General features: G+C 35.3%; 2 protein-coding genes across 2 annotated transcripts; both read right to left on the bottom strand.

Annotated features, from left to right (window-relative positions):
- Positions 1–1,152: 1,152 nt before the first annotated feature.
- Positions 1,153–13,240, bottom strand: LOC106139550 (protein takeout). The gene is made up of 6 exons (XM_060954465.1): positions 13,029–13,240; positions 6,304–6,422; positions 4,591–4,712; positions 3,175–3,308; positions 2,518–2,667; positions 1,153–1,912 (listed from the first exon to the last, which is right to left on the bottom strand). The coding sequence occupies exons 1-6, from the start codon at positions 13,093–13,095 to the stop codon at positions 1,761–1,763; spliced, it is 744 nt and encodes a 247-aa protein (XP_060810448.1). The 5' UTR covers positions 13,096–13,240; the 3' UTR covers positions 1,153–1,760.
- Positions 13,241–13,481: 241 nt separating this feature from the next.
- On the bottom strand, positions 13,482–16,928 carry LOC106141799 (uncharacterized). The gene is made up of 3 exons (XM_013343437.2): positions 16,786–16,928; positions 16,038–16,300; positions 13,482–15,768 (listed from the first exon to the last, which is right to left on the bottom strand). The coding sequence occupies exons 1-3, from the start codon at positions 16,841–16,843 to the stop codon at positions 14,713–14,715; spliced, it is 1,377 nt and encodes a 458-aa protein (XP_013198891.1). The 5' UTR covers positions 16,844–16,928; the 3' UTR covers positions 13,482–14,712.
- Positions 16,929–17,232: the final 304 nt, after the last annotated feature.

Below are 17,232 nucleotides of genomic sequence, written 5' to 3' on the forward strand. Positions count from 1 at the left end.
AGTTCGTCGTCGAATCATGGGCAGGGGTGCTCTAGTCTCGCGCGTGTGTTCTCTTGTAGCGTACCCTTTCTTTCAGTGACGAGGAGGAATCGTCAAAAATAAGGAATCGTCAAAAAGAATTTGTTTTATCAAAACAAACGGTATCTATTGCGAAATCTTTGTGTTTCGCGACATTTATCTCAGCGACAGTTATTTTGGATGGCTCAACTTCGATGTCGAAAGGCAACGCGTTGCATATGATAAGTGCGCGTACGCAGCCATTGATTCCGCTATAATAATATATTGTTACATAATGGAAACGTTGCAGATATCGTAACGCCACATGTTTTGCTTCGTTGCGCAATGTCTTGACCTGTCTGTTTGTCTGTCATCTTTGATCATAGGATGAAAGATGACGATAATGCAATTTTTTTACTAGGGTTTAGCCAGCTTGTTGCTTCGCTTGCTTTTAAATAATAGACTCTGTTGTTCGGATGCATAAGGTTAAATAATACTGTAATGTTTCATCAGTGAAGTTGCTCTTGGATGTCGTAAAAGGCGAATAAGGGTTAGGCTTATAAACTTGGGATTCTTCTTTTAGGTGATGAGCTAGCAATCTATCATTATTTGAATCTCAATTCTTTCATCAAGCGTAAAAGCCGAACGTGGCCTTTAAGTCTTTTCAAGACTGTTGGCTCTGTCTACCTCGCAAGGCATATAGACGTGAATGTATGTAAGTATGTAGGTATGTAAGAATTAAGTAAACACTAGCGTTTTTTATTTAGGACTGGCTTGTAATATGCTTCACTTACAGCTTTTTACTGTGACTTTAATCATTTTATCAATCCATACATATGAATTATCCATATTTGTATGTATTAAAAATGATTTTGATGAATCATATTAAATATTTATTATGGTTGCATATGGATGTTTAAAGACCCGAATTATTGGGACTTTCGCTCAGAAAATGACGACAAAACAGCCCGTCTTTAATTTGGATTAGGTATCTAGGTATAGTTTTTTTTTATTTACGATAACCATGGCATAGAGATGGAGTAAGTGGCCCTGTTGTAAAGTGCCGGGAACCACACGGCACACTGTATTTATAAGTCATTATTTTAGTACAAAAGATAGGTAAAGGTCAGTAGTTAGGATATAAAACGACTAGAATTAATTCTTAATCTTTATTGTTTATAAAGATTTTAATAAACGTACTTAAATAAGTAGTTTTGAAACAAAAGAGTTTCAGTATTTCCTTTACTGATCTAAATAAATTACTTAAGTCTATAGTAGTCTGAAATAGGATCAGAAAACTGGCAGATGTTAGATTGATTCACTGGATATCATGTTTTAAGTATAAAAATACATAATATTCATTGTACCTTTATATTTTGTACGTAACATTGTGGCTACCATAATTATGATTAAAAGTTTTTAAATTGTTACCAAAATGCACTTTTTTATAATACACTGCATTTTTTTTAGATACCTACACATAAATAGCTTGAAAAGTTTCGCCGAAGTTTGATAACAGTATTTTCTTTAACAAGTCTAGAATTCAGTCAAATAAAAAATGCTTGTACCTAATTTTTCATCTAATTCGAATCGAAGAAATAAAAAAAATCACTGTACTCGTAGTCAAAATTACACTTAAAAATACTTATATTTATAAAGTAATTGCAAAAAATATGTACAATGTGATTCTCGTATGTATCAACATGAAATGGTCTGCAGAGCAGGGAACGTCGTGTCGTATGCAGATTCTTGCTCTGTGGATTTTAGTCTACGATCCAGTCGTCGTATGGGATCTTCTCAAGGATTTGGTCGAGAAACCGTGACATTTTCTCCGCGAGGTCCCTCTTCAGTTCAGGTTTCATTTCCTTCAACAACTCCTGCGCATTCGTGTTGATGAACAGGTTCAATGCTGCCTCTGAATAAGAAAAATATATTTTAGGAGATTGCTAATGTTTTAAATTTGAATTAAAGCTGAAAATTTGAACTATTACTGCATTATTCATAACACTTCTTTTTGTGTGTGTGACACAACATTTTAAGTATTGTTTAATCAAATACAATGGCAATCATATGAGGCTATTCTTCCGATTATACCTTCCTTGGAGAGGAGACCTGGGTCCGCCTGACCACTATAACTATGACTACCAATGAGGATTTTACACAAAACAAATCCCGTTTGACCTGCGCTACTTTCCAGCAGAACATAACCCAGTCTGGATCATGGTTACACACATCCAGTTGTTTGAATGGGAAGGTTTCGTCTCGATAATTTCCTACAAGAACCTGGTCTATAAAATATTTCATTGCGTGTTATGTGTATTGAATAAAGCGGCAGTGAACTTAGTTTAACGTAATTTATTTGACGTCAACCAATGTTGACAAAAACCAAAAGATATGACAATTATTAAGTGATGTTGAAATTAACAAAAATTTTGAATATTTTGACTCAGTAAAAATACATTGCCGTGGTAGCACCGATACCCTTATCAGGTTTGCTTAATGAGGGATTATGAAACTTACGTAGGACAGAGTTGCTATTATGCAAATTCTCGACGCCCATCTGAATGTCCTTCACGGAGAAGTCGAGTTTCAGCTGCTGCAGCTTCAGGTACGTGCGGCCGCCGCGGGAGTAAGGAGCCCCGCGGAAGTACACCTTGGCCTTTACACCATCTGTTGGGAAAAGTTTAAGATCAAGTGATTGAAAATGTTTTTGAACTATATTCGTCTAAAGATACATGTACCTTTGTACCCTCACTGTCTCTTTTCTACTGTTATTGATTGGTTTTACTTTTATGGTGCAATAACGTGTTTTATTTATTTACGGTGAGGGAAAACATCATAACGAAACCTGCATATTCAGGCAACCGGATGTGAAGTCGCTTCGTGTAAAATCTGACTCACCTAATCTAGGATTCATGGTCAAAGGTATACCCCGGGCTCCTCTCCAGAGAGGTGAGGATGCAGCCGGGACAAGGCCAGGAGGAAGAAAAGAAAGTCTTTTATTTATCTATCTATCTATTCATGATATGTAGGAGTTTATATAGCATCACTTCTCTTGCTCATAATAGCATGTTTAGGTTGGATTCGTTGGTTGGTGCCGTGTGGTTCCCGGCACTTATACAAAAAGGAATACCATAGATATTAAGACAGGGAAACTCATTTCTCTGTACTAAGTACCGTATTCTCCCCAGTAGTCCCCACCGCCTGAGGCACGGACCAGTAGTAGCACTCCAGAGGAACGGTAGCGTGCGCGGGCGCTGATGTGCGGCCCGAACAACGTCAGCTGGAACTGATGCGTCTCCAAGTCCGACCTGGAAGTAAGGAAACGGTATTTAGATTAGGAACTAAAGGTATAACTATGATATAAGCTGGGTTAGGCTCGTATGTTTGACATAGACGTGATTATATTTATGTAATTTCTTTTCAATAGGTATGGTGCCGTGTAACATATTCTAGTTTAGAGTCGTAGATATGTAGCACAAACTTTTCCAATTACTATACCAAATAAATATTATACAGTACTAAGTAATTGGGTTCGTAAATTTAAAGAAAAAATATACTTACATGGGAAGGTCAAGTTTGTGATGATACTATTAGCGAAGCGACAAAGCAAACTCTATGAGATGAATAAACATTAAAATACATATAATGAAAAATATATTTTTCCTGTTTGGGTTACTTGTAGGCAGGCAAGCATCCGAACATGGACTTTGGTCAAGTTGTCAAATGTTTGGAGTTCGCATATAGGTATTTCGATCAGCAAACAATTTTTCAAAAACATTCAAGGAAGTCCCCACGGCGTGGTTGTACAGTCAACCGCATATGAAGTAGCCCTGCCTAAAAATCTGTGATGCGGTAAAAGAGGCGAATTTGCAGTGTATTTGGGTAGGTACGATGTGCTGTTACTAACCAATATGCAAATTTATTTGTTCACAGTAATGACTTGGTCTTTTGTACTTTTGTCCGTTTGACCCTGGTCGTAAACATCGGCAATATAAAGGATCTGTGTGTCACCGCCATCACTCATACTTCCGAAACGTGTGCAGAATATATTAATACGAAGAAAGAATTCTACTATCACAACGGTAATCTTGGTGAACAGTATGTGCCAGGCACGTGTGGTTCAAACGAAGGCAATACACTCTCGTAGTCATCCTAAGCTGCCACTGATATAGCTGAATCCTATACTGAATGTCAATGAACGAAATACATATCAACAAAAATTGTCAACACCATATAATCAACAAATAAATATTTAAAGTAATTAAAATACAGCTTAATCAGAGGCATAAGAACCATAGAAACGCCAAATATTCTCTTTCTGTCTACCCTGCAAGAGATATGGACCTAATTATATGTATGTATTATTTTGTAGGTGGCGTTAAATTTACGCGGGCAATGCTGCCGGTAATAGCTAGTTTGCTATATGCGTGATGAAACATCAAATCTTCGTCTTTAAAAGTCTTACTAGTCTACTCTATATTCACACATAAATATAGCTTTTCTCTATAATTTTACACCTCCATTATTACTACTTACATAATACCTACTATCTTTCAAGCTGATTATCTGATCATAGTCATTGTAACTCACCTGACGTTCGTGATGGTCATATTAGAAGCACCAGTGGCGTGGATGTCTTTGAAGGTGGCCCGGTAGCCGTCAGGGCCCCCGCCCAGGGCTATTGATAGCTCGTCTATAACTATCGGCTCTGACTGGAATAGAAAAAATATGGATGTGTACAAATTATCCCAAGTGTCTTTCGATAAAAAAACAGAGAGGCAGAAATAAATCAACGCGAATAAAACTGGACGTATCAATTTCACATCTTCGGTACATTTGCTACAAAATCCCAAAAAGTAGTTATAAGTAGTTTTAGTTTATAACAGGCATAATTGCATACAGGCATAACTTCATACATACATACATGGTCACGTCTATATCCCTTGTGGGGTAGACAGAGCCAACAGTTCAGCCACGTTCAGCTATTTGGCTTAATTATAGAATTGGGATTCAAACAGTGACAGGTTGCTAGCCCATCGCCTAAAAAGAATCCACACGGCACCCAGGGATAACTTTGATAACACTTAATACAAAGAAATGAGTTTCCTTGTCTTATTATCTATGGTAATGGTAACACAATTATTTTATATTAAAAAACGTGAATATTCTGAGAACAATTCATAAAAATCGCTAATGCAAATTACTTCATGTAATGTGTTCTTAGACCGGTCAATTAAAAAATGCAAAGCTTAAGGCTAACGGACGGATAGATAATGCAAACATTTTTATAGACATACATACATATTTGTTCCTTAAAAATATATTTTCCGTGTACTTACCTATTACGAAATTTGACCATGAAAAGAGCAATGCTTGCTTTAACTAAATGTAAATAGATTTTACTTGAATTATTTATCATTCTAAAGGATTCAGGGAGGCGAAAAAGTCAACACTATTAGTATACCGTAAAAATATTATACCTAGTTAACACTTAAAACTTAGTATCGATCATGGTATTGAAATAAAAAACGTCTCTTTAAAATAGAGTAAGGGATTCAGCATTACGTTAGGTTTTTATAAAGTAAAAAATATTGTATCGATTAAAGTTGCGTGACTACCTGCTTAATTAATTGATACTCAATCTAGATCTTTCAGCAGAGATATTCTATTGCCTTATTACTATTTCTGTCTTCAGACAAGGCTACTAGAATTTTTTTTAATGTCTTAACTAAGTATTTTTTTAAGATTCATCGAACTTGGTGTGACAAATAAGATATAACTTCCTAAGGGATGAATCTGGAAATCTAACGCACTCAACTAAGTAGGTATATATTTTATTTATTATGTTTTAAGTTTTCAGTCAGCAGGGACAAGATGGATGCAAGTGGCACAGAGCCGCGATGAATGGCGTAGTTTGAAGGAGGCCTACACCCAAGGGGTAGAGACGGGCTGAAGAGAGAGAGAGAGAGAGAGAAGTTTTCAGTCAGAAATAGAAGTAATTATAGTGGGTTATCTATACCGTCTAACAAGAAGTGGAGGCTTAATGCCTGTTTTCACCAACGAGTCCCTAACTTACCTCTAAGTATTACCTAGATTAAAATCGGCAAAAAAATAATTTTCGCCAGATGCATGTAGAAACATACAGACTGACAGAAGGCATAAATAGAAAAAGAATACTTTTTCTTGTTCTGTTGGTCAAAATAAAAGTGTTCACGAGGTTTAAGTTCACTGCGAACAACTAGTTTATGATGTGTAAGGATTTTCTTTTTTTTCTTCTCATAGGAATAGGATATGTGTCAGTACCTCTTCAATGCCGAGCTCGGGTGCTCCGCCCTTGAGGTACTCGATGAGGCTGTTGAAGCTGCGGAGCAAGCACGCGTCCACGTTGGGGTCCCGTCGGGAGCAGCGACCCCCAAACATGTCTGGAAAATAAATAAATACATACATACTTACATATAGTCACGTCTATATCCCTTGCAGGATAGGGTTGAAGAGACTGATAGGCCACGTTTAGCTGTTTTATGATGGAATTAAGATTCAAGATTCAAGATACAGGTTGCTAGCCCATCGCCTTCAAGAAAAATCCTAAGCTATAATAATAAATAAATAAGCCTATCCGTTAGTCGCTTTTTACGACATCCATGGGAAAGAGATGGAGTGGTCCTATTCTATTTATTATTGATGCCGGAAATCACACGGCAAAATAAATAAATAAATGTAAATAAATGAATAAACAGGGTTACTGGTATCATACATAAAACCTTTTACCTACTTGCTCAGACCATCCCACTGAACAACTTTTCCTATGAAGCCAACAACGAAATCGCGGGCCCAGGAAAAGTCACCTTGGATTGGGTGAGTCGGGTATTACACGAAGCTACTCTCGTCCCGACTGACCTACGCAACCTTTGCAATGTAACAAAGGGGTGAAGTTAGGGTGCGAATACCGAAAAGTAGCCTATATCTTTTTCTAAGGTCTATACTTGTCCCAAGTTTCATCAAAGCGGTTCAGTGGTTTGACTGTGATGAGGAAACGAACAAACTTTCGAATTTATAGTATTAGTTGGGATTGGGACAATTGCTTGTTTGTTGGTTTGAACTCGAAGCTGAAGCCGCGCGAAAATACTTGTTATTATATATCGTGAATAGTCTTAGAACGGTTATCTTTATGTAATTAATTCTAACGCGGACGAACTCGGTCAACGAGTATGTAGATTGGTCAGCTGTGCTCAAGAGTTCAAATTTTAGGGTTGGGATTGCCTTGATTTTTATTTTATTTTATTAAAAACTTATTTATTACGTCTCAATCCCTGATGGGGTAGACAGAGCCAACAGTCTTGATATGGCTAAGAAGCTACGTTCAGTTGCATGGCTTTATGATAGAATTGCTATTCAGATAGTGACAGGGTTGCTAGCACATCGCCTTTAAGAACAATATCAAGCATGTCAAGCTTTTTTAAAGCGTTTCCCTTGATTGAATTTTTTTTTTAATTTACATCTATTTAATTAATTAATTTGTCTTTTAAAAATGAACTTCTATGGAGTTGGGTTGGGTTGAGTTGGGTGGACTTAGGTACTTGTGTATGGGTATGTGTTAGTCTGTGACAACCCTATATAGCTTTCCTCTGTCTATTATTTGTATTCAAGTGGCAATCGGATAACGGTTCTCATCGTCATTCACAGTTCGAGCAGTGAAAACAATGGGTTCACGCGATCCATGGTACTATAGAATTTTCAAGAAATTTTCCTAAACCTATAGGAAATTTTCTTTGATGTTTCAAATGAATTATCTATAACTATGGATAATTACAATTATAATTTTATAATTTATGGACTAAATTTGTAATCTGTGTTAATAGTGAAGTTGGGCTTGTCTTTGAATACAGGTTAGATTCTCGGTCAGGTTGCCTACACAATTGGAAATAATGTTTTTTTCTTTTGTAACGTTGATTTTGGTTATACGAGTATCTATTATACTGATACATAATTGATTTCCCCAGACGACAGACAGACCAAAAAAATCTTGCTTTCTATCATTATTTTTAAGCGTCCCACTGTCCATTTCAGTCACTCTAAAATTATGAAGAGTAGAGTGTAACTTTGTTTTTTTTTTCTCTTAGAAACTTGTTTTACATTATAAGCCATACAGCTGTGTGTGGCTTTTCGTTCTTTTCAAGAAAAGAAGAATCCCAAGTTTATTAATTTTTATAAATCGTAAATCATACCTTTAAAGTTACGTTGCGGGTGTTAGAGGCTTTGTGTATACCATGGGCGAAGACCGAAGCCCCAAAGAAGAAGTGGTGGGCTGATAGCCGCTTAATACTAGTAATTAAACTTGGTTTATCACGGACTTTACGATTTATAAAAAATTATAAACTTGGGATTCTTCTTGTTTAGAAAAGAACGAAAGGCCACGCACAGCTGTATGGCTTATAATGGAATTGAGATTACGTATCCATACCCTAGTTTTATGTATGAAAAAATTAAGTTGTGAAAACAATTTCTTACACAGTTAAACATTTGTTTCTATAATTTTATCTCACAATGAAAATAAATAGAGATGCGTTCCAGTATAAAGGTCCTCTTAGAATTTCATAGAAAAAAGGCCTCAATATAGAACTTGTTCCTTAAGACTTGAGTGTTGGGTCCTGTTGGTAGGACAAGCTCGACACCTGCCAGGTGAATGACCTTCAACGGGCCCTCGTCCCTGAATCGATGGCAACTTGGCAAAAGTAATATAAAGATTGTTGGCGATCCCCTCGCATCAGTGAAATAATCGAACAAAATTTTGAATAACACGTCACAAACAAAATTGTCACATTTCGATTTGTTTATATTTAGGTAAGTACTTAAAAAAGAATCTATTAAATTTAAATCTCAATTCTATCATTAAGCCAAACAGCTGAACGTGGCCTTTGTAAGACTGTTGGCTCTGTCTATCCCGCAAGGGATATACATGTGATTATATATATGTTTGTATTTAAGAATATTTTGATCATGTGATAAAATATTAATTTTTGATGGATCAGCTAAAAGGTATTTTGCGAACAAAAAAGTGTGCTTCTTCACAAAGTACCTAACAATATCGGCATAAGACAAATGATTTTTTATCCTTAATAAGTGGGACGGATTAAGTATGCAGTATGCAGTTGTTCACCCAGACATTATCTATAATCAGGACATACTTAATTAGCATACAAGTATAAATATCTCTTACAAATAAGTATGTAATTCGCCTTAGGTCTTGACCGCAATTCTAGAAATTATCATTGCGTGCTAATCTAGCTGACTTCTGTTCGTATAATGAATGAATACAGGCGATGAATATAGCTGAGAAAAATGTTTATTCTTTCCCGCGGGAATTACGGGAAATAATAATAAGGGAGTATTTTACTGGTGGGTGTAGCTACATACCATGTATTAAGTCTCTAGACCTAGCGTTTTGGTTTGTCCGTCGATATTTTAGTCAATCAGTCAGTCCGAGTTCTCTTTCATGTTGAGACAAACCCCGGTCAAAACTTGGTCTTAGTAAATGTCTGGGCTGGGGTTTGTCTCCATGGGAATGATTACGGATCCGTTCTAAACAAGGATTTCCAAACCTAAGTTTTTTTTAAATTATGTCAGTATATAAATTTCGTTCAGAAAAATAAGAGTGAGAGCTAGTTATCGCATTTTGAAAGTTATGATACAAAAATGTTATAGTTTAAACTTAGCTAGGTATTTAATGTGACGAAGTCTTCTTATAGAATGCATTTACGGCACAAATAAGACGGATTAAGATAGCTCCAAAATAAGTTTAATATTATAAAATTATTATCTGGCACAAAATCCACAAATTTCTGGAAATTTCCCACTTAAAAGGTCAAAGGAAATAGCCAGGGTTTTGACGAATGACTTCTAACAACGGATCATCTGTGACCTCATAACATTGTGTTATTTTTTGTGTTTTTTCATAACCTTTGAATTATTCAAGGTATTTACCCGAAGTCCTAAAAGAGAACTTTGGTAAGTACAAATGGCGGCAAATATGACACTGTAGTCATAAAGCCTTTGAAATAAAGGAAAGATGTATTACAACTACATATGTTCATGTGTTTTACGTCTACAAGTAATACATTGCAACTTTATAACAGAAGATTTGCTGCTACCATTTATAAAAGTACACAAGAGTCTTTTATAAAAAGGTCAGCATTTTGCCATACGATGATATGTAAAGAAATTTCAATAAATCGTATAACAATTTGCCTTGTTTAAGCTGTGTGTATTACTGTAAGTTTTGTGGAAATATGTTCAGGTGTTAAGAGTAACAAATTTTTACATACTAAAATATAATTAAAAAAATGTCGACTTTATAACATTACTAGAAAGTAGTACCTAAACGATATTTGATAACGGATCTCGATAATCTCCTTATCTTTAAGTCTTAAGTTTGAAAGCCTTTAATGGAGTTGATATAATTTTTACAGACGTCGAACCAGATTTTATTGTGCCTGGCATAGGCGGCATGACCAGACATTTATTTCCTAGATAGCTTACACTACATACGAATAATTACGTGTTTATCCCTTACGGGGTAGACAGATCCGAAAGCCTCTATGTAATCTTGCACGATGTCGTGATAATAACTGTAATTAACAGACAGATAGAGTCGCACCATCCCCGTTACAAAACGCATTTCTCTACTTTCTCGGTCTTCCGTATTTACAATTTACGTAATATTTGCGACAGGGCTGCCACTGACAATAAGTATCATTAAGTTTACATACCTTTTAAGTATTTTTATTTGTAGCCCGAATAAAGTAGGTAGTACCAATTATAACTCGAATCTTAGACTAACAAAGCTTTTGTAAGTATTTTTGGTTAATGGGTTAGACAGGGTATTAGTAGTCTCAAAAACACAATGCAGTTTACATTGTGTAGTTGATATTTCAAAGTTGTTACGAAAACTGTAAAAACAAGAGTCTCTGATGATATTCAAGTTACGATAACTAATAAGGTTATCCCGAAAAATGAGTGCAATCCTTAAACTTCGCCAGCCAACTCGCAAATAATATTTTTTTGTGTTCACACATCATCCACCATCTATCTGGTACTTTTCCGGTTGCGTCCAATGTGCATGGCATCATCTTATGATCTTTATGCGAGAGTGAGTAACTTGAATATTACTGTCTAGGTAGATGAAATACATATTTTTTTCTAATGATTCGTAAAATCTTTTTACTGACGGGGCTCCTGTACCTATTCCCACGTGAGTGCGGGATTGGCACCAAGTGTGCCTTCCCAGTAAAACCCTTCCGTTTCCACCCTTCTTGCCACTTTAAGAGTTTTTCTATCTCGATATAGTGGCAACCCTGGCGAGCACTCGAAGCGAGAAATAACACTCATTTGTGACTGAGGCGCGTGCCTTGTGGTTTAGCTCATATTAATTATAGCTGCAAATGCTGTAACGTTCGAGGAGAATTACTGGAAGCTTATTTACTTTTCCAACATAATGAAGTTGTAAAAAAAATTATACCTAAAGTGATTCACCTGCCCTAAGTATAAAAAACAGTATCGTTAGAGAAATTTAATCATTGGGCCCGGAATCCCTGCTCCCCACACCCTACAGGAATTTTTAATACACGTTTCTTTTCTCGGAACCGGCTTGACTTTAAAACAATTTTTGACAAATCTTTCTGATATTTAATTTAATGATTTATTGCGTGAAAGCAAACGATTATTAATTATAATTAGGTATAATTAATTGTAACTACCTAATAACTTGTATATTTTCCTTAATTAAATTGTGGTTCCCGGCACCAATACAAAAAATTATAGGACCACCCCATCTCTTTCCCATGGAATTCGTAAAAGACGACTAAGAGATAAACTTGGGATTCTTTTTTTGGGCGATGGGCTGGCAACCTGTCACAATTTGAATCTTAATTCATCAATCATTAAGCCACACAGCTGAACGTGGCCTTATAGGCCACGTTCAGCTGTGTGGTTTAATGATTGATGTGTGGCGGCTGTGTAGTGTGGTGTGCTTCTTTTTAAGGCTCTGTCAACCCCGCAAGGGATATAGACGTGACTATATGTAGGTATGCATGTATTTATTCACTATAGACTTAAAAAATAAAACGATGCAAGAAAGTGCACAAAAAGTAACAAAACAAGTGAAAGTGTCACTTGGACTTTCACACTGCCGATGTTGAGTTATAAAATTTATCAAGGAGAGTATGCCGTAGTGATGTACTGTGTGTGATATGTGACATTAACGTAGAACAAATTCTTTTTAATGTCGTCCTTCTTAGTTTTTATCGTATTACCTATAGCAGAAAATGAGAAAGACGCGAATTTAGTCTACATGCCTTTGACCTCAATCCAAAAGTGAGTAAATCAGGTAATTACACAAATGGAATCTCCTCTATTATGGCTTCTAGTAGTCCCGTGCGATATTCAGGGAAAAGAGATTTAAGTTCCCAATTTTTTCTACAGATTTTAATTTATTAAATTGTGTTAGTTAATCTTGCAAAAGACTTAATTTTTTTTTCTGTCGATAAAGACAGATTGACTGGTAGAAGATAAAGCTTTTTTGCATTGTTACAAAAATGTATCAAGGCTCAATATGGTTTAAAAGAAAATGTTTACTAAGGTTGATCATTAGTTACAAATTAATTTTATCTTATAAAATTCATCTAGTAAATTTGAGATTTCAGTCACTAAAATTATTATTTTTTTTATAAAAACATCTGAAAAACATATTATATCAGGAAACATCATATCAGGAAAAATATTTTTTATTTAGTTTCCGGGTCTTTAGCTTCGAACTCGCTTGCAGGATAAATAAAAAAAACAAAACAAGCAACATATAAATAAACTATTTCTTTTAAGTTATCCGTATTTTAACTGTAACAAGCCCTAAAAGTTCAAAGCCAACTAATATAGTAACCGTATTACCTACTTAATTTTACAAATGAAGAGAAATAAATAAAATGACACGAATAAGCCACACCAGTCTGTCTACTTTCTTCTAAGATATAACTTACGTGTATTTGAAGCGCCCGGCGCGAACACAGCCGCTAACATTAAAAATAACACAAAATACTTTTCCATTTTTAAATTTGTATAACAACACCCTCTTATTTTAGAATTAATATTTTACTTTTTTACAATCCATAAACAATAAAAACAAAAACCGGCAAACGTGTGCCGTGCACTGCCACGGCCAGAGCAATGGTTCCGTCTGCGGCTTGGCGGATGAGCCCACTCCTTTCTATACAACTCGTGGACCGCTAAATATTGTTTTAGTCATTTTTTTAAGGACATTGTGGTCTAAATATTCCAAAGTTTAAAGGAAAATTGCAGTTACATTATGTTGATCTATCAGTTAAAAATGTTTCATTTGCGTCATAAAGTAATTAAGAATTCAATTTTTTTTTCCATAGAGACATTTCTTAGAAATGCATTTATTCGGGCAGGAAAATCTAAAAACTCTTAAATAGTCATTAAAAAAAGATTTTTTATTTCATTTAACTCGAACTTTCCAGGTACACTTATAGCAAATAAAAGAGGATGGATGAACGGTACAATTACATGAAATGATCTCGGGAGGGTTCCGCATTATATATTAAACTTAAGATCACGTATATTTTTTGTAATAAATACTGTGCAATGAAATAGAAAACGTCTTGAATGTGACCAAACTGAATCTACCCCTTTCTTTGACAAAAATGTAACTAAAGCACTAAAACGGTAGTTTTGAAAAATTCTACTCATAAAAGGAAGGATTATTTTGAAATAATGCAAAGACAAAATTTCTTATTTTACTTGCCACATATTAATATCAATATAATTTTAATATTCTAACTAATAGAAATAAAAGGCTAGTATGAGGGAACGATACTTTTGTTACGGAACTCTTAAATTAATACAGACAACGCCGAATGGTAAGCCGTTATGGAGTACACCGTTAGCTACCGGTTCAATGCAGGCGCCTTTTTTTATTTTTTATTTCCGATCGATCTCGTATCTACAACTGCCTTTGGTCCATTACTTAAGATAAATAGGTAAACAATCTTGATACGTTGATAACTGGTTGACTAGTGGATAATGCTTCTAGCATTAAGTCACTAATTGTGCTTGATATTTGTATTTTGTACAATAAAGTTTAAATAAATAAATTACCAAGTAAATTTATAAGAATGACATGCCACAATCACTTTTGCAATATTTATAAAAATACTTAATTAGAAATGTATTTTTCAACAAAAATACGTACTTATCAAGATTGTTTACCTTAAATCAGTTTCTAAAGTTACCTATTGAGTATTGTTTGGCGGCGGTCTTGTGTAAGACAGTAGACTCGACACATGAATCTAATCTCTGCCGTCTTTCTAATGGATTAGATATCCAAGGAAAGAAAAGGTGTGGTCCTTTTCTAATGTGCCGGGAACCACACGGAGCCGTTTATAAATACATCATGATCTACTAAATGCTGAAATTTTTAAATTGATGTGTGTGAGGCATCTTTATGAAGCATTTTTGCGAATTGAGAGAAATATACGGTTAAAATATTATTAATTTAATATTTTTTTCGTTTGCTATACAAAGACTATAACTAAAATAGCCAATAAAAATAGGCACGGGAATATAAATATACGTATAAAAACATAAACTGTTTGCTAGACGTAGATTTCATCTACAATTAGTATCTATGACTATTATAAAATATTAAAAATTAAAAAACTCGTCCTCGTCGTAGGGTTCTTCTGGCAGATCATTTGATTTTAGAGATGAAAGTTTAAACCCTTGTTCCTGCATTTCATCTACTTTGTGCAGCTCCTTTTTTATTCTCTCCTCGACGTTTATATTGTTCAACTCTTGTTGTATTTTATCCTTGAGAGGACCTTCTAAGGCATCCATTATTTGGTATCGTAATAAATTTGGTAAGATATTAACCGCCGCTTCAATAACGTAGTCTAATGTACCAGCTCCATTGCAGCGAACTTGGATGTTACCCACTTCCAAATCTAAATCTCTGAACTCTGGTCGTTTTCTCGTGTCAAGTGGTTGTGCTACAATTAATCTACCACTAACGTATTCCACTGAAAAAGACGCAGTGCCAGCTCTCGACATTACTCCACTCAAAGCTGTAATTTCCCATTGAGTCATTCCTTCAAGTTTCTGAGTACCGATGTCAAAGTCCGCTATAGCAGCATTGTTCTCCATTTTGAGCGTTATATTACCAACTCGTTGAAATGACGATATACCTATCACCCATGTGTTCGATAAGGTAATTGAGAATATACTAACGCTGTCATTGTAATCTTTGATTTTGTAAGGATCCATTTGCATAGCTCGAACTGTCTTTCTGGCATCAGCAATTATCATGTCTAGTGGTGATATTGAGTTAGGAAATTGCATGTCGCCAGCTACTTCGTCCAGTTTTGTGTTGATTTCTGCTCTGACTTTTGTATAGGCTTCTTTGAGAATGTATGGCTTAATGGATTCGAATACGAACGGTCCTATCGAGTTGATAACGCCTTGGAAAACGCTACCCATTATACCTAGATTCTGGAAATCTACAGTGATGTTTGAGAAGCCTATATCAATATTGATGTTTTGCGCCCTCAGCTTTCCGTCTCGTTCCACACCAAGGTTGGCTTTGGCATGAATTTTGAGACCACCAACGTCGACGGTATATGGTCCCTGGGCTTTGTTTAACCATGTAGACATCGTGTAGGCGCCTCGAGCTTGTAGCTTGTCGATGGTGAGTACAGCTTGGACCTGAAAACGATAATAAGTAATAAATAAATATATGTATATGGGACAAATACACAGGTGTAAGTACTAAGATTTTGTTACTATCATTGAGTACTACTAAGACAATTATTATTTACGCCTATATTTGGTTTTGATATATATTTATCATGAATAATTTCTATTACAGGCATTATTTTTCGAGGTATTAATTTGATATATTATGCCTAAAATTTTTTTGCTGAATTCATATTAACTCTTCGGTACTAGAATGAAAATAGAACTTGAGAAATTACCTCCATAGCTCCAATTTCCGCATCAATATACACGATCCGGAACTTGCTGATCCCGTACACGGAACTGTTTCTGAAGTACAGGACTGTTCCGAAGGCCAGGGACTGCTTCATGTCGGGCACGGGGTACGGGTCCGGGATGTTGGCCCCGGGGATCCCGACTGGGTCCGGTTGTTTGAAATGTTCTAGGATCTCAAGGATGCTATCGCTCATCTTTTTCTCACCCTCGGCAAGCCGTGGGTCTGTCGTGTCATCATCTGTGACATCTGAAAAATTAAAAAATGGAACATCTTTAAATCGTTTAAATTTGAAATCAGTAAAATGGGAAATTTAACAAAAAAAAAAAAAACTTTAAAAATGATTCATTTCGCACATTTTGAGTTTAGGTAATTAATTATACATATACAGATGCTACACAGGAAATTAAAGATGAAAATATAATTTTTAAGGTTAGCAAAGATGATTTTAACAATAAAATATTAAATCTGCAATCAAGTGTGACAGCAGCAAGGAAAAATTATCGAGAGATCACTATAAGTTTTAGGTTACAAACTTACTTTTACTTAATGTAAGTAGCACCAAATTTACACGTCACGTGCTTCAAAAAGCTTAGAATGTTGTACCACAAAACACTTCAATCACTCAATTCCTTCATCTTCATTACATGTCACAATTTTTTACGGCTGAAGTTTTTGCTCCGAACACAGTTTTAAACACAATAACACATCAAACATCTTTCAACAAAACTTACCTTGGGTACGTCCAAGAGTGAGCAATGAGAGTAACAGGATGACAAAATGGTCCCTCATCTCGACAAATGATTGATAAATGGCTCCTGATATTGAACGACTGAACCAGGCCGGTCGTAGGTCGTGCCTTATCAACTGACGCGTTAACTAATTATTGTTTGTTGTTACGAGTAGTTAGTAGTTTGATAAATAGATAGTATGTAGCTAAGTATGTTGTTTACCTAATTATTAAAATATGCATTAGTTTAAAATCGTCCTTGTATATACGATGAAATTAATAGTTCCTAGATGAACATTTAACTATTTATTTACTATTCAATGCGCATAAAAAATCATAAACAAAATAAAAAGATTTGTTGCGTTGCGTTGGGCTCGTGTTATCTCAGTTTAATCATGTCTTATGGCGGACTTTTTTTTTTATTGTTGTAAATGTTGCACATACATAAATT

This window comes from Amyelois transitella, chromosome 4 (genome assembly GCF_032362555.1).
Source record: "Amyelois transitella isolate CPQ chromosome 4, ilAmyTran1.1, whole genome shotgun sequence".
Classification (NCBI taxonomy): Eukaryota; Metazoa; Arthropoda; class Insecta; order Lepidoptera; family Pyralidae; genus Amyelois; species Amyelois transitella.